The 17,413-nt window shown below is 57.8% G+C and overlaps 1 protein-coding gene across 6 annotated transcripts in view; it reads right to left on the reverse strand.

Annotated features, from left to right (window-relative positions):
- The window catches only part of NFATC1 (nuclear factor of activated T cells 1), a 91,035-nt gene that overhangs the window by 14,531 nt on the left and 59,091 nt on the right, over nt 1–17,413 (reverse strand). For 2 of the 6 annotated variants that reach the window (XM_032470663.1, XM_032470664.1), the window contains exon 9: nt 12,954–13,643. In XM_032470663.1, the coding sequence (XP_032326554.1) occupies nt 12,954–13,643 (690 nt within the window). The remainder of the gene's footprint in view (nt 1–12,953; nt 13,644–17,413) is intronic. The other 4 variants (XM_032470665.1, XM_032470667.1, XM_032470666.1 and 1 more) reach the window with 4 other exon arrangements.

Raw genomic sequence — 17,413 nt, forward strand, 5'->3', positions numbered from 1 at the left:
CAAGACCAGGCTGCAAACCAACTGGCTTTATGGGCAGAAAGGATGGAGGAGGCTGTAAAACAGTCTGTCCTGGAGACCGAAGGGGCCTGCCCACGTGGGGCCCCCTCGCAGGGCAGCGGCCTGGCTCGCAGCCGAGGCCCCCACGATCCCCCCTACCCTGGCCCCCACGTCTGGGCCGCAGACAGTGCCTCTGCCGCACCTCCCCGGTCTGTGCGGCTCGGACTGGAGCCAGAGCCCGGGAGTCGCAGACCCTAGACGTTGCCGAGGCGCTGGCTCTGCTGCCTTCAGCTCTTCCTGCCGTGTCTGGAGTAACAGCAGCTGCGGGGCCTGATAGGCCCTGGGGGGACCTTCGCCCCGGGGGGGGGGGGGAGGGCGGCGGCCTGGTAAGGCCCGCCCCCAGCCCCCGCTGACTGCAGAACAAAAGGAAACCAGCCCCGGGTTCTGGGAGCGATAACTGTGTGTCCTCAGGGGGGCCGGCCCGCCCGGCCCATTGTCCCAAGTACCAGGCTTTGATTAGCTGGGGTCCCCCGGGCCTGATAAGGGCGGATGTGGGGAACAGACTCTCTTTGTTCTCTGTGATGTGGAAGTGTCCACATTACAATCTGGAAGGAAGGAAGAGCACTGTGTCAAAATTCAAACTGAAAAAGGTAAAGGGACTCAAAGCTGTGCCCACGGTCGGAGGCGGCGCGCGGGGGTCCTGCGAGCGGCCCCGATTTAACGAGAACCCTTGATTCGGCTGAACAGTAAGTGGTGGAGGAGTGCACGTGTCTCTCCTCCCCAAGAGGAACTCTGCCGTCAGCGTCACGCTCGTGTTCACAAGGGGAATTAGAACTTCCCTCCAGCACTCCTGAGAGAGGGCTGCGTGCCCCGCACTCGGAGGAGGACACGCAGGACGCACACAAGCCTCCCCTTCAGAAGCGCCTTCCTCCGTGGCGCCCAGCACCCCAGCAAAGCTGGACGTAACACTAGCGAGGAGAAGCTCTTCCAGCCGCATGAGGGAGAGGACTGACCAGGGAACACCCCCGCCAGGCTACCGCCGGCCTTTCCCAGACACCTTCACTTAACGGAGCCACGTGACGCGTGCTCTTTGCGTCTGGCTCTTCGACTCAGCACGATGGGCTCAAGGTCCAGCGGCTTCCAAGCACCAGCCAGCGCTTCCTCCTCCTCGGGGCTGAGCGCTACTCCACTGCCCGGACGCGCCTCACGCTTTCTGTCTATCCGTGCGCTAGCGGCTGGACACCAGGCTGTCTCAAATGCCGGGATACTATAAATGATGCTAAGACATTTGTGTGCAGATCTTTGTGTGGACACACACGTCCATTTCTCTTGGGCAGACGCCTAAGCGCAGAACTGCTGGGTCTCACAGCGAATTTACGTTCAACTTCTAAGACACTGCCAAGTGGCCGTAATGCAGGAAGTCCCCCCAGGGAGTGAGAGGTCCAGTTTCTGCGCGTCCTCCCCAGCGAGCTGGTGCCGCACTCCCTGTGATGTGACGCTGAGTGTCTTTTCACGTATCTACTAGATGTTCACACATCTTCTCTGGAGAAGCGTCTACTTAAATCTTCTGCCCAGCTTTTGACCAGGCTGTTTCTTAGTACTGAGATATGTTCTCTGCATATTCTAAATACAAACCCTTTATCAGACTGTTTTGAAAATGCATTCATCCTGCCTACTGTTTGTTTTTTTCTTTTTCTTAATTGTATCTCTTGAAGTACAAAAATTTTGAATTTTGATGAAATCAGATTTATCAGTTTTTTAATTTTATGGGCTGTTTTTGGTGTCATATCTTAAAAAAAAAACTTTGCCTAATCCAAAGTCTCAAAAATTTTCTCGTATGTTTTCTTCTAAAAGTTTTATCGTTTTAGCTCTTACATTTAAGTCCATAATCCATTTTGAGCTAAATTTTGTGAGGTGTGAGGTGAGGGTCTAAGTTTACTTTTTTGCAGGTGGATATCCAATTGTTCCAGCACCATTTATTTAAGAGGCTATCCTTTGCCGTAATTAAGTGGGGAGAACTTTTGTTAAAAAATCAATTTACCATAAAAAGAAGGATTTATTTCTGGACTCTCAAGTCTGTTCCTTTGATCTACATGTCTTATGCCAATACTACGCTGTCCTGATTAGTGTAGCTTTAAAGTGGTTTTGAAATTGAGAAATGTGTCTTCCAACTTTGCTCTTTGTTTTCAAAAATGCTTTAGCTATTCTGGATTTTTTCTAACTTCCATATAAATTTAGGATCATTTTGTCAGTTTCCAAAAAAAAAAAATGCTAGAATTTTGGTAGAGATTGCATTGATTCTATAGATTAATCCCATTGTGATCAGAACTGAATCCTTTAAAATTTATCAAGGCTTTTTGTGTCCCAGTGGGAAGTCTGTCTGGAGAATGCTCCATGATCACCCTGCTTGGGGAGAGTCTAGGCCCAGCGGGCCGACGGCAGTGGTTCGACCGTCCCGCGTCCCTGCTGCCTTTCCGTGCAGCTGCGCTGTCCATTATTGAGGGTGGAGTACTGGCATCTCCAGCGGTTTTTTAATTGTCTTTAAATTTATCCCTTCAGCTCTGCCAGTCTTTGTTTCCTGTGCTAGAGGGCTCTGCCGTTAGGTGCAAATACATGTACGCTTGCTGCATCTTCCTGCTCAGTTTGCTCATTAGAATACGTCCCTCTTTGTCTCCAGTAACATTTTCTTTGGTCCTCAATCTGTTCTGTCGGATACTGTTGTCGCTGCTCCAGATCTCTGTTCGCTGTTGGCACGATACTTCCTTTCCAAGCTTTCACTTTTAATCTGTTTGTGTCTTTAAATCTAAAGTATGCTTTCTGTGGACAGCACATAGCTGGATCCCCACCCCCATCTGGCCTGACAACCCCACTCCCTTTACCGGAGGGTTTCATTTATTTACATCTAATGTAACTTTTATATGGTGGGACATACATGCGCCGTTTTGCTGTTTGTTTTCCACGTCTTGTGGTTTGGGTTTTTTTGTTGTTGTTCTTATCTTCTTTCACTGTTGCCTTCTTTTTATTTGCTAGTGTATCATTTAAATGCCTTTTTAAAACCTTGTTTTGTTTACTTAACTTATTCTTGTTTTTTTAGCGGTTCCTCTAGAGATTACAGTACTCATCTAACTTTAAAATATTTATTTCAGAGTAATATTTATTAAACATACAGCAACTTTATTCCAACACAGCTTCCTTCCCTGTTCCTTCCTTTGTGCTATCGTTGTCACACAAATGACATTATATATATTATGAGCCTATCAGAACAGTTTTGTAATTATTATCTTAAGTATTTTTTTAATAAGTTAGGAGGAAAAAAGTTTTTTTTTTCTTTTCTTTTTCTTTCTTTTTTTTTTTTAGGGGAAGAGGTAACTTGGTTTATTTATTTACTTATTCTTTAAGTGGAGGCTCTGGGGATTGAACCTAGGACCTTGTGCGTGCTAGGCAGGCACTCTACCAGTGAGCTGTCTCCTCCCCACAAGAAAGTTTTTGTTAATGTTATTCTGTCTTTTTATTTACCTGTGTAATTACTTTCACCAGCACTTTATTCCTTCGCGCGGATCTGAGTCACCATCAGCCTGAAAGACTCCTTTTAGCTCCTCCTGTAGCTCAGGTCCAAGTATCTTTCCTTATTTCTCCTTCTTTTCCAAGGCTAGTTCTGCTGCATGTAGGCTTCATGGTCAGCAGCCCTCCTTTGAGCACTTTGAGTGGGTGACCCCACTGCTTTCTGGCTTCCATGACTGCTAATGGGCAGTCAGCATTGACCTTACTGCAGCGTCCACGCACCTGATGACTTGTTCTCCTCTTGCTGCTTTTAGAACTGTCTCTTTTTCTTTGACTTTGGACAGTGTGGCTATGATGTGAGCTCTGATTTTATCCTACTTGGAAGTTGTTGACCTTTTGGGATGTGCACAATGTTTTTTAACAAATTTGGGAAGATTCTGACCATTGTTTCTTCAAATGTTTTTCTACCCTTTCCTCCCCTCTTCTGGAGTACCATTATGCACACATTTGTATGTTTTATGGTGTCCCACTTGTTCTTTTTCTTTAATCTTTTTTCTCTCCATCCCTCAGACTGGACAGTCTATTGATCTTTCTTCAAGTCTGTCGATTCTTTTCCTCTGTCAGCTCCAAAACGTTGTTCGGCCCTTCTAATGAACTTTTCATTTCAGTTATTATACTTTTCAACTCTAGAATTTCTGCTTGGCTCTTTGAAAATATACATATTTCTGTCTCATTGCTGATCCTCTCCATCTGGTGGAACACAGTTGTACTACTTTTCTTTAACCCTTTAAACATGGTTTCCTTCAGCTCCTTGAGCATGTCTGTGGCAGCTCATTTACTTGGCTACGAAGTCCAGTGCCTGAGCCCCCTCGGGGACACTGTCTGCTGTATGTGGGTTTTATCCCTGCCTATGGGACATATTTTCATGTTTCGTGTCTCATAACGTTTTGTTTGAAAGCTAGACATTGTAGGTAAGACACCGCAGCAGCTCTGGAATCTGCCCCCCCCCACCTACCCCTCCAGGATCTGCTGTTATCGCTGGGTTCTTTTTTCCCCCCTAGTTGCTGCTTACTTGGTTAGTGACTCTCCTGGACTAATTCTACAGATTCTGTATCTCTGCAGTGTGTGGCTACTAAGTTCTCTGTTTCTCTTTTTGAAAAATTTGTGTTTATTTTCTAAGCTCAGCTTCCTAGGGATCACCCTCAGGTTAGCACACTTTAATGGCCAGTCGAGTATCAGTCAGGTGTTTTTAACTGCCTTGAGCCATGAGGCCCCCCCTTTTTGCTGAGGGCATCTGTCTACCAAGGCCCACCTCTGACTCGCCCACAGTTCAGCCAGCCTGGGCTTCACTTCCGCTTGTACAGGGTCTCAAGGTGGACGAGCCGGAGGTGGACGACTGGGCCCTCTCCTTGCCCAGGTCTCCCTGAGCATGTGCACACCCGTGTGCGTGTGTGCAGCCTTCCAGACCCCCAGGCACACAGCAGGGCTTTCAAACTCCCCTGTGGTCACCTAGCTTGACAAGGCTCACTTGCTCAGTTGAGATCACGGCCTTGGGCAGCTCCAATGAGCACGATGCCAGCCCTCTGCTGTTTTTATCCTGCCCTGGGAATGAGGCTTTCTGGGGAGCTTCACGACCAGTCAAAATACTGACTGCGTTTGGGGTGCAGCTTTTAACAGAGCCCCAAAGAGGCCAATCTCCTTCACTGTCTATGAAGCTGCCGGCTTTTCATGGCTGCACACCATGGAGCTGGCAAGGGGGCAGGAGGAACCCCAAGCCACAAAACCACAGAACCTGCTTCTCTCACCAAGGTCCAGTGTCCCTTTTGTTCTGCCTCTGGTTAATTTTCAGATTCTGAAATACTTTACCTGAGAGTTTTGTCAGTATTTTCAGTGCTTTTCCGGGCAGTGCTGACTCACCAAGCTTCTCTCCCCATCATTTTGGAAGTCCTGTCTGTCTCCAGGCCTTACTCAGTTATTGAAAATACCTCAGTTAATAACCAGATATTCTTTGAAGAAGAAAAACACATACTACCCTTCTCTTTGGCTTGCAAAATCAACTCACACTTGAAAGCTGGACTTCTGAGCATAAATCTTTGTTCACTGCATCTCTACTGGGTAAAAAAAGAGTCAGTAATACAGCTAAACCTTGGGAGAGTAGAGACTGGGTTCAAATCAGAGGTGGCAGATCAAGGCAGTCCCCTGGTTCTGTCACTCACCAATGGTGACTCTGAGCAAGTCAAATAACATTTTTCTCTTTGCTTCAGTTTCCTTCTTTGTAAGGTGGAGTTAAATCCATCCACAGGATTGCTGTAAGGCTGCGGACGTAAACAGGCAATATTCGTAAAAGTCACTTTGGAAGGAACCAAAGGCCGCACATCAACATTACCACTGCCACTTGGGTTTTCTGTGTCATGTTGGGTTGGGAACAGCTTTTTCAGCTCTGATGGGTAGAGGATTACTACAAAACAGTCGCCACGTTCCAACCTCTCCCTGGACCTGATGGACAGCTGGGAGGCCCTCACTCCCTGCTCCTTCAGAACCCAGGTGAAGAAGGCGCTCTGTGTCAGGTAGGTCTCAGGTGCGCCAGCTGCCGGCTCGCTGGTGGTGCCTGGGTCCGGTTACAGGTCCTGGCTACTCTCAGCCCACTGCCCTGCTCACCACTCTCCCCAAGGAGACGCCAAGCCCTGACAGCCTATCAGCAGCTGGGCTTTCTGAATGTGGCCGCTGTGCCTCCGAGCACCTCCAGCTCCGGCTTCACGCTCTGGTGGCACAGCACAGCGGTGTGCTATTTGCTGGCGCACAGATCTGAGACCATCTGTCAAGCACGCGTGTTCTTAAGTGAGAAAGCACTCTGAACCGTGCAGCATCAGACAAAGAAACGCAGAGACCGGGCCAGGGCCATACAACCTGGTCTGAAACGGAGACAGAGCCGGCGAGTGCCGCTGGAAGGCACTCATCTCCCTGCAGGAGGACGCGGAGGGTGTCCACACAGAGGCGACGTGCTCATGAGCCAACATGTCCCCGCCCGCAGCGCTCACCAGTGATGAGGGACCCGCGTTGCCCGCCCGCGTGGCCAGGTCTGACACCAGCTCTCTGCCCACCCTCCTAGCTCTGCCCCCCACCCCCACTGCCGCTGTCTCCCGACGGCAGCCCGCTTCCTTCCCTCAGACGAGTAACACCAGACAACTCTCCATTCAAAGGACAAAATAAGCCAGGACCTCGGGCTGAGGGAGAAGGTCAACACCAGCTGGAAGCAAGGCCACCAGCTCCCCCCGAGCACACAGACCTGACGGGGCCGGAGGACACCTGGCTGGGAAGCCAAAGCGCGTAGTTAACGTCTACACCCGGCAGCTGAGCGGTACCCAGAGGTGCCCAGCGGTGCCCAGGCCCTGGGACCCTCCGCTGCAGAATCACACGAGCTGAAGCCCCTCCCCTCCGCCCTCCGTCGGGAGGACAGGAGGTACTCAAACATCACGGCCCAGCAGGTCACAGAGCTGGACGACGGTGGCAGCAGCATGTGTCCCAGTGGCAGTGCGCTATTTATAGAGGACCTTACTCTGCAGACGTCTCAGAGCCCGCCCTCTTTCCACCTCCCCCCCCCCACAAGGGGCAGATCCTAACTGCAGCCGCCCTGCAGCTTGGCCGTGGTGGGAAGGCGCACCCCTCCAGGACCCAGCGGAAACAGAGCCTGGTCGCTGCCACGCAGCTTGACAGAGAAACTCGGCACACGGGTCAACAGTTTCTGCTCGTCACTGGGGGACACTCGGCTCCTCTAGACGAGGACTAAGGTATTTCAGCAAAGTCTGCGTGCTGGTCTGACAACGTGTGGACACAGTGCCCCTGGGAGGCTGGCCCCACGTTCTTCTGGACAGACTGAAGTCCCAGTGAAGCACCCACACACGGTGTGGCCGTCATGGCGCCCGGTTCCTGGGGGGGGGGGCAGAGGTCCTGCTGCACCAGGCAGCAGCTCCAGGCCCGCTGGACCTTCTGCCTCGTGAGATGCCGTCTGCAGGGTCTCCTGGGGACCTTGTTATGCAGCTGGTGGGTCACCGTGCTGACAGCAGCCCTCCCTCCAGGGCACCTCGAGACGTCCATGCAATGTCCACGTGAATTCAGCACTGACCCTGAGGGCCCATCTGCAGGGCTGACCACATGCCTCCGTCCACCAAGCAGCTGCCGCCATCCGCAGTGCGAACGGCCCGGCATGTCTGCTCCCTGCAAGGCAGACCCTCAATCATCGCTGGGAGCGGGGAGGCCTCAGCCCGGGCCCTGGGCCAGGTCGGTAAGACTTTCCATGAGGGAGCTGCTTGTTCTCTCCCAGAGCGGCTCGAGCGCAGGAAAGAGGGGAGGGCGTGAGGGGGGCGCACAGCCAGACGCGGGGCAGACGTGATCCCGGCCCCCGGGTCCACCTGCTTGCTGGTTTCATGACACCTAGACTCTGGAAACCCGAGAGCTCCTGCTGGGGCCTGAAAGGGCTGATTGTGTGGGGGCCGCTGGGCGGGTGCCCACGGGGCGGTGGGGGGCGGGCGCAGCGGCAGACGAGCCAGCACCTCGGGAGCCATCGCTTCCACCGCAAACCCAGAGGAGGTGCGGCGTGCCAGCACAATAGGGCCCTCGCGTAAATGCTGGGGCAAACTCCGCGGGCGGCACAGACGCAGAAAACGTCCCAGCAGATGGACATAAACGGGCGTGCGTCCCAACACGTAGACTGCTGTGTGCGTGGGCGTGTGTGTGCATGCACGCGTGTGTGCGAGAACTGCCCGCGTTTCCACGTAGGACACCCTGGCACCAGAGGGACACTGCCGTGTGGTCCACCCACGGGGGGCAAGTCACAGACGTCACGAAGGAGACGCGGCTCAGGTGCAGCTTTTACGACATATTTAATCTGTGTGTTAAGTAAGATGCCATAAAGCTAATTTCAAAAAAAAAACACCACACCCTGTGGTACTGCCAGGATCGAGAAGTCGAAATTGAGAGCTTACGTTTTACGAGTATCGTTGAACCAAAGAATAAACTATAATCGACACTTATTTACGGGCCAAACGTTTTTGAAACAAAATCTGAGGGTGGAAACAACCAGAACACAGAGGCGCCCCCAGACAGCTGGCACTCACCGGGAGGCACGTCTTCCTGCGCTTCAGTGGCTCGAGTAGAGGAGCTTTGGGACGTGCGTTAACCCTGTCGTGTTCCGCTGCGTCCCCAGCAGACGGGCAGGTCACACGTGCTGTGCCATTTAAGGCATAAACTGTGGGTACTCGAGTGACTCGAGTGGGGACCGTGCTCGGGGCCCCAACCCCCCGGGCTCTCTGGGACCTGATGGAATATCCTGTTAGTGCCTTTTTCATTCTACACTCCTGGAAAAAAAGCCAAATAAAAAGCCAGCACACACGTGAAATAAACGTACTGTAACTCCTCGCAGGCCTGGTACCGTCAGCGTCACGGACAAGCCTGAGGACCCCTACGTCGCCCGACCTCAGAGCGGCCATCTCATGCAGCCAGCAAGTGAAAACCAGAGATGGAATACAGGCTGGGATGCCTCCAGCCTCGGCCCCCACTGGCCCGCGAAGCGCCTCAGACAGCACCGCGGCGGTGGGGCCAGGCCAGCTGGGACGCCACCTAACTTGTCACCTGGGGTTGGGGATGTGCAGTCGCTCTGCAGTTGAGTCACTGTAAATCGCAGGGCACGGCCAGGTCCCCCCCCGCCCCAGGGGACGGCACCTTCGTGCCGCAGATGCACGGGGGCAAATCCCAGGAGAGGACAGGCGAGACCTGCCAGCACCCCCAGGAACCAGCGGCCCTGTCCTGCTGAGACAAGGGCCAGTGCATGCAGGGCGCTCGTGGGGCGGGGGGCGTCACCCGCGCCCACACCGCCCCATCCCCCCTGGTTTCCTGGGCCGTTTCGTCAGCCCCCAGCCTCTCACCTCTCCCTGGGTGTAAACGACAAAGACAAAGCGTTGGCTTTCACGTGAAGGCCACGTGAAATCAAGCGCCTAGGTTCCAGCGCAGCTTTTTGTCCCTGTGTCCACCTTCTCCTCCACGCACCCTCCTTGGGTGGCTGCCTATTCGTAACCCACACAGGGAAAGACGCACGTGCCTTGGAGCCAGTTCCCACGACTGCCCCAGCTGCCCCCGCTGCAGACGCTTCGCAGGGGCCTGCTTCCTAAACCAGCGAGACGGCCTCGAACCGGCCAGGGATTCTGAAGTGCCTCCCACTCTCTTAAGAGAGACGGTGAAATTAAACAACATTTATACTAAAATGGAACTCCTGAAGTTCACTGTCATTAAACGTAAGCAGGGTGGGGCAAGGGGAGACGAAACATAACTGGGTGGAGATACGGAGCGAGAAGTTAACTCCACGAGGGGAACGTAATCTCTGCTCTGAAGAGACCCGTTTGAGTCTGTGCGGCCAGCAAGGGCCCGGGAGATGCGGGCAGATCGCGTCCCTCCTCGAGCGCTGCCCTCCTGCCCAGGCTCGGGGCTGGGGAGCTGTCCTCCACCCAGAATGAGCAGCAGCTTCAACTGTTCCCCTTTGACTAATTAATTTCCAAAAACCTCAACCACACAGAACACTGAATGGATGGGCTGGGATCACTGCAGTCAACTCAAGACAGCCGAGCTTCACCAAAACCCCGCCAGGCCCTCACCAGCCACCCCTGTCAAGGCGACCCGGGGAGAACCCGCCCCGACACTTGCTCAGAGTTCACGCTGGGGAGGCTGGGGGTCCCGCGGAAACATGTGGATTCACAGAAGCACGTTCACTGCGGTCCAGGGAGCCTCTGGCACGGGCGCCTTAACCATGGTCCCAACCCTGACCGAAACTACGAACGCCGCTTTGCTCTCAGAGGCCAGCATGTGACAGCCGGCCTGGGACTGTGGACACTCAGGAAACGGCCTGTAGCTCCAGCCTGAAACAGGCCGAGAGAACCATCTGCGGGAGCCACACTGGACTGGGTCTCAGAACCTCTGCCAGGGGCCCCAGGACCAAGAAAACGGTGGACAAACACTGCCAGCAGGTGGGGTGCATGGGAGGCGAGGCAGGGAGGCTGGGGGCCGCCGAGCCCACACAGGGCTCCTGATTCTCCGGCAGCGAGGGTCCAGGGAGGTTGGGAACAGGAAGTCACATGATCAGGTCAGTGTTCTGAGAGAGAACCGTGATCACAAGGAGAGCGAAACAGAATATTGGGGGTTGGATTTAGGAACAGGAGACCTACGACAAAGTGACCTCATGACGCAGGTGAGAGATGTGGGGCCCTAAAGTGGACAGCCGGGTGCTCCACAGATGTTTGGAGCAGGACCGGCAGGCCCTGGGGTCGGGGGAGTGTGGGAAGGGAGGCACAGGGGCCGGAGGGGCTGGAGTGCCCGTCAGGGCTGGGAGAGGTCAGTGCCAGGTGGACGGAGACAGGGGGCAGTCTCACCAGCACCAGGGGCTGCACCTGTGCGCTCAGCACCGTGCGGCCACGGCGGCCCTCCTGGGCCAACGGGCCTCCGGCTGGGCCGTCCTACTCAGCCTTGACCTCTCAGCCAGGTCCAGAGGGGCCTGGAGACCTGCCTGGGCTGTGGACCGAGCATCCTCACACCTCACACCCGACACCTTGTCGAGGGAGCAGAACGGGCATTCACTGAGCTCACCGGGCGTGGGCCATTCCCCAGGTCACTCCCTGCCCACCCTCCCACCTAAAAAGGCTGCATCTGACCACGAGAGGGGCCTGGGCAGCTGGACGGGGGCCAGAGGGCACTGCCCAGTCCTCTGCCTGAGCCTAAAAGCTGTGGGGCTGTCTGGACCTCAAGGGGGCGATGCTTCTCTCTGTCCACCCTGCCTCGGCAGGACCATTCCGGAACTTTCTCAGACAGAAGCCCGGACCCAGCAGCCTGCCTCGCCAGGCACTGGGGCTGAACGCAAGGCACCAAGGGTCAGCAGAATGCGTGGTCCCCTTTTGTCCGGACTGCCACCCTGCTCCTGCAGAGATCTCGGGTCTGGCTGGGTGACCGGGGTCCTGCAGGCACATCCGGGTGAATCGGGCACCTCCTGGGCAGGACTGACTTCCCACAGCTGCTGAGGGCAGTTCTGGACCCAGAGCGCGGTTCTCCAGGGATCAGCCACTGAGTCCTGGGTGGCGCCCCCAGGGGTCTCACCTACAGACCACGAGCACGTCCTACAGGGAGGACGCCTGGCTTAAGGGTGTTTGAAAGCTCATAGCCTCGAGTCAGGAACGAGCCGGGGAGGCATTTGTGGGGCCTCGTTTCCACCTAAGTGGACGGGACAACTCAGTGGAGGGGGGCCAGCACCGGCGTCCCGAGGTGGCGCTGCACTTCACCCCCGTGGAGGCTCACATGCCCCCGGGCCGGCCCGCAAGTGCCCCCCAGCACCAGCTGGGGCCCGCCACCTGCTTCGGGAACGGCAGCTCCAGGAGTGACTCTCCCCAGGGTCCTGGGAGCACAGGGCCCAGCGGGAGGCTTGCGGGACACGAACGTGGGGAAAAGTGGCGTCTCCTGAGACGGCTGCAGCGGGAGGGAAACACCCACAACGTCTGGCTGGTTTTTTTAGGGGAAATGGCTGAAGGGGGCTAAGAGGCTTTGACCGTGGAGGCTGGGAGGCCGAGGCGGTGTTGGGGGAGGCCAGGAGCCATGTTCAGCGTTGGTCGGCACCCTGGTCTGGGAAACAGCTGACACCTGGGCAAGGGGGCCATGCCGCTGACGGCAGGCCAGGTGCGCATACGATCCACGCAGGGCCCACGAAAGCACCGAGTCGAGTCCTAGCAAGCAGGTCACGGGCCCTCGGCACCTTGTCCCCAGGAGAGAGACCCCATCCCTCACCAAGGTGCCTCCTGTCACCGCTGCAGGACCTCAGCTCTCAGGTCCTCTACATGAGCTGGCCTGACTCGGGAGTTTGCAGGGCACCTCTTTCCAAGTCACCCTCCACATCTCTACGCGGAGGGGGCCCGGTGTGTCCCGGGGCGAGGTCGCCTGTGCTGGGATGAGCCCCAGGCCAGGGAGCGCCTGCTCCTTACTATCCGTTCTCTGAGCTACTGACAAGCCTGCCGCGTGCTTAAGCATGTCCCCGGAGCTGCGCAGGGTGAAATTCCACTCACTCGCAGCTCAGCCTCTGCGTAAAAACCGTTCACTCAACTGCAGCGGCTCCTCGGACGGCGAGAAACGACAAGCCGGGCCTGACGCCGGGCTCTGGGCCGCCTCTCCTAACAGGACGGCTCAGCCCGCATGGTGCACACACACCCGAGCTGTTGGCCAGCATCACCCCAGGGACAGGGCCCCTGAGGGTCTATGGCCACAGGTGCCGGGACCCGCGTCCAAGCTCTCCGTGTAGAGCTGTGTGTCCCCCGTGGGCTGGCGGCCGCACAGCCAACCACGCAGGTGCCACCAACAGCGCTTCCCGCTCGACGGGCGGCCGGCCGCTGGCGCACAAGCCCTTCTGCCGCACCGTCGCCTCGGGCACTTACCGTCATCCAGGTCCAGCTGGTCCAGCTCTTGAGGCTCGCGCTTGACCGTTACGGGAATGGGGGCCAGACTATGGTTACTGTCCTCACGCACCTCGGGCGGCAGCAGAGGCCGGGCGGCGGCAGGCTCGCTCCTTGGGACCTTCGGCAGGGGGTGCTGCTGGTGGCCCATCGCAGACGGGCGGGTGGGGCTGCAGGGCTGCAAACAGGCCGGCTCTTGGGCACCGGGCGGTGGTGGAGAGGAGGGGCTGTTGGGACAGAGAGCTGGCCGGTGACCCGGGAAGCAGCAGCTGCTCAGCTGTGGACTCACCTGTGGCTGAAGCAGGGCGGGGGGCGGCAGCTGGGGGGAGCCGGGGTGCACGCCCGTGGGCCTCGGTGCCTCCTGGCCGGTGAGGACCCCTCCGGCTGGCCGCTGAAGTCCGAGGTGGCCATGGCCCAGGCTGGCCACACCCTGGCTGTAGGGGGCAGCAGAGAGGTCGTGGAGCTTCGGGCTGGAGCTGGGTGGCGGGGACATCCCGGTGCTTCTCTGCGGACAGGGCGGGAAGCCGGCCCCGAGGCAGGAGGCCGGGTCGGGCGGCGTGGCCAGTGGCTGGCCGTAGCAAGGCTTCGGGAGGGGGCTCGGGCCCTGGCGCGTTGGTCCACAGGTGAGAGCAGGCTCGTAGTCGTCACTGGGCTCTGTTTTTATGACTGGAACTGCGAGGGGGGAGAGAAGACAGAGAACGTGAGCTGCAGGGGGTGGGGCGGGCAGCTTGCGGCGGGTGACCTCGGAAAACAAACAGAGTTTTGACTGAGTCCCTGTGCAGCTCCTGCCCGGGCCTCCCACCCAACTAAAGAGGGCGTGAGTCATCGGACCCGAGAGCAGCAGCTGGTTCTGATTCTGAGAGCACTGCTTCCCTTGGCCTCTCCCCCAGCACTGACATGCTGTGAAAATCCATTTGCAAACTGCAGGGGAAGCCTTGGACCCAAGGGCCCACGGATTTGTAGTCATCAAAGCGAAAATCTTAACTTGGATGTACTACTCATTTTGCTGCTACCGACGCCCTAGCTGATAAACGTCTGCATGTCTGGGAAACCGGAGCACACAGGAGGACGGCGCTGAGAAGTCCCGCAAACCCAGCAGAAGGACGAGTGAGCCCCTGCCCCAGGGCAGAGCCCTTCAGCCACCGGACGGGGATGGGGGAGCCCTTTGACGCGAGCAAAATGCCGTCTGTCCCTCCTTCCCGCTGCTTTGCTCCTGCGAGGAGACAACGGAGGACCAGGGATCACGCGGCTCCCAGGGCAGAGTCAGAGGCTCCACACAACCTCCAGAGTGCTCTCCGGTCCACCCAGAGCTGGCAAGGGGACGAAGAGGGACCGGAGGGGAAGAAAATGGGCGGGTGTGCCTGTGGGGTCTCCTCGGGCACTCGGGCTCCGTCCCGACCCACAGCCCCGGTCCTGCCCGCCCTTACTGCCCGTGGCCCCGTTTTCTCACTGTCTTTATCTCTGTTTACATGAGACCCCTTGACGGTCAAACTACTCTGAGAGAGACTAGTGAGAGCCCACTTCAGTTCACACCGGACGCCCCGGACGCTGAAGGCGAACGTGGGTGGGTGAGCTGTCAGCAGACCCTCATCACATTTTCACCTCTCCCGCGCGCACAGGTAGATTCCTGGCGGCGGGGTGGCCACACGGAAGGAAGGCCCCTCAACCCCAGGCTGTGGGCCTAGGTGTGGCCCCTTCCTCCTCCTTGAATAAATGAAGACTCTCCCCCAAACATAGCTGTGCCTCACGAAGGCCCTGAGCTGGCAAGTTTGCACATCTGTTTGCTGTTAGGGCCACGGTGCCTGCGGCTTCCCCGGCAGCCGGACGTCGCAGACCAGCTCTTCCGCAGAGTGTCTGCAGGGCGCCTGGGCAGTGCGGCAGCTGTGTGGCTGGGACCCCGCTGATGCCCCAGACCAGCTGAGGCAAGAGCATGGCACTCTGCTCGGGGGTCTCCAAGTCCTAGGCTTTGGGCTCGTGGGGTCCCCGGTGGGGGTCATTGTCTTCGGTCTCGCCTTTTCCGCCTGCCGACACCCACCCCCACCCCTTCCTCAATCACCGCCTGTCTTTGATGCATCCCCCTTCACACAGAGCAGGGAGATGCCCAGTTTCAGGGCGACTGGATCCCCAGGTGGAGCTGACAGCTGGAAGGAGACACAAGGAGGGGATGCAGTCTGTCACTCCCTGATGTGCCCTCTCTGCCCTGAAGCCTGGCCAAGAGCTGGGAGGTCTCAGCCCTGCCGGAAACCCTGCTTCCAAGGCCCGGGCCCCAGCACCCCCAGCACTCCCAGACCAGATAAGCCCAGCAAAGCTGACATGGGACGTGGGGGTGGGGGCAGGCAGGCAAGCCTGCAGAGACCACAGGGCGTCTTCACACTGGGTGCGCCGTGGGGGCCGCTGGGTGGGTTTCCATCAGCCAGGCCACCTCCACACTGAGGGCCGATGCCCACACACACTCACGGCCCTTCACCGAACAGATGTCTCTTTCCTGAGAGCGCCGCAGGCCGGGCTCTGCACGGGGGGCTGGAGTCCTGGGGCTGCACTCAGCCAAAGGCCGCCGCTGGCTGCTGCAGGACACTGAGAAGCCAGCTGCCCTCTGTGCGGAGTCCGATTCACGTGCTGATCCCACGCCAGTGAAGTACCCCCAGGTGCCCGGCAGCAGCTCAGAGTCTCGGGCGGAGCCGTGTCCTTCCTCGCAGGGGGCGCAGGCTCCCCACCCGAACGTGCCACACTGTGGGGACCCCAGGCCCCAGGGAGCATGGCACCAGGGACTGTTCAAAGTCCAGCTGGGGCCCCAGACTGGGCACGTCTGAGCGTGTGCAGGGGCTCTCCCGTGCCCCGCCCCCCAGCCAGCTCCGTGTGCAGCCTCACCGGCGGGCAGGGGAGAGCGGGCCAGCACCCACGACGGGGACGCACCCTGCTCACTTCCCACTGCGAAGCATGGACAGCTTCAACGCCATGGCCGCGGGAGGGACGGCCTCTCCCAGAAGCAGTACTGCCGGCTGGCACCGACGGCCTCAGCCTCAGGACACAGTTCCTTGAGACGGCGCCACGGGGCTGGGGAGCAGGTTCCCACCAGAATCCTCCAGAGATGGCGAGTGGACGCTAGCAGCCCCGAGAGGCCCCAGCCCTGAGAGGCAGGGCTGTCACTAAAAGCAGCCCCGACAAACCAACATGATGTGGTGGAACCAAGTCTCTCGCACTCGGAAGACGCTCGTGTGGAACGTGGCACCCCGGCAGAGTTCAGATTCTGAATCAGCGTGCGGACACTCCGACTTCTTAAACACGTGTGTCTGGCAGATTAAATTAAAACCCTCCTGGGACGCTCGCTCCACTGCCCTGGATTTGCAGCCAGGCACGAGGGCCAACTTGCTTCTTTCGTGAAGTGTCCCCTGAGCTCTTTTAAAACTCTTACCCTGTCTGCTCTGTCGACTGTCGAGGAGCAGCCACAAACACAGCTGCCAGGAAGCGCCCCAGGCGTGAGTTACCTGCCTTGCAGGGCAGGCGGAGTGAACGCCCAGCCAGGACCAGCAATCCCAGGAGGCCAGCAGGGGCAGGAGCGTGCGGTGTCTGCTGTGCTGGACGCTTCTGCATCTGTCCTTCACGACCTGTTGAAAGGCGCGGCGGCACCACGGTAACTCCCACGTCACCCTGGGAAAATCTCAGCAAAATGATCTTGCGGGGCCTCTGTGTGGGCAGGACCCCGCCCAGCGCACGGCAGGACGGTTCACGAAACACATCACCTTCCGATGGCGTTGGGACCCACTGAGTTCTTGCCATCGTGGGGTGGAGAGTGGACGCAGGCTGAAGCCCCAGGCTGGACCCCAGCCCACCCAGCCCCCAGGGCCGTCACGGCACACGACTCCAAGCTGGGCCCCTCCGCTCAGATGTCCTTCCCTGTGTCTGTGGCCCCTGCTCCTCGGCACCCACAAGGTGGCCGGATCCTCGCCCTCTGATGGCCCTCAGCCCTCTCTGTACAGCAGCCCGCGGACAGTGCTGCCTCCCGAGCTGGGGGAGAGACAGAAGGGTCCTGTGTGAGGGGACCCTTGTCCACGGCTGAGAGCAGCGCCCTCCTGGCCTGAGACTCCTATGACGGGGTGTCTGTCCACCGTTCACTGTGCTGGTCTGGGTGGGAGGTGTGGGGGCGGGCACTGCAGACCAGGTCACCCCAGTGGCGAGCAGTAGTCTCAGTCTGTCAGAGAAAGCGAAAGTGTTGGAGGTCAATGTGATTTCAAGGCCAACTGCTGGCCACAGAGCACATCTTGTGGAAACGTGGGCTGCCGGCCGGGCCTCACTCAGAGCATGACTGTCATTGTGGAAGTGGCACCCCAAGCCCCAAAGCTGCGTATCCTCTGTTGATGGCACCGGGGCTCCTCGCTGAAGGTGCCTGGGCGTTTCTGCCAGGAGTGGGGACACCAGGGGACTTGAGCCCCAGCGAGTTCTTC

The sequence above is a fragment of the Camelus ferus genome, chromosome 30 (assembly GCF_009834535.1).
Source record: "Camelus ferus isolate YT-003-E chromosome 30, BCGSAC_Cfer_1.0, whole genome shotgun sequence".
NCBI lineage: Eukaryota > Metazoa > Chordata > Mammalia > Artiodactyla > Camelidae > Camelus > Camelus ferus.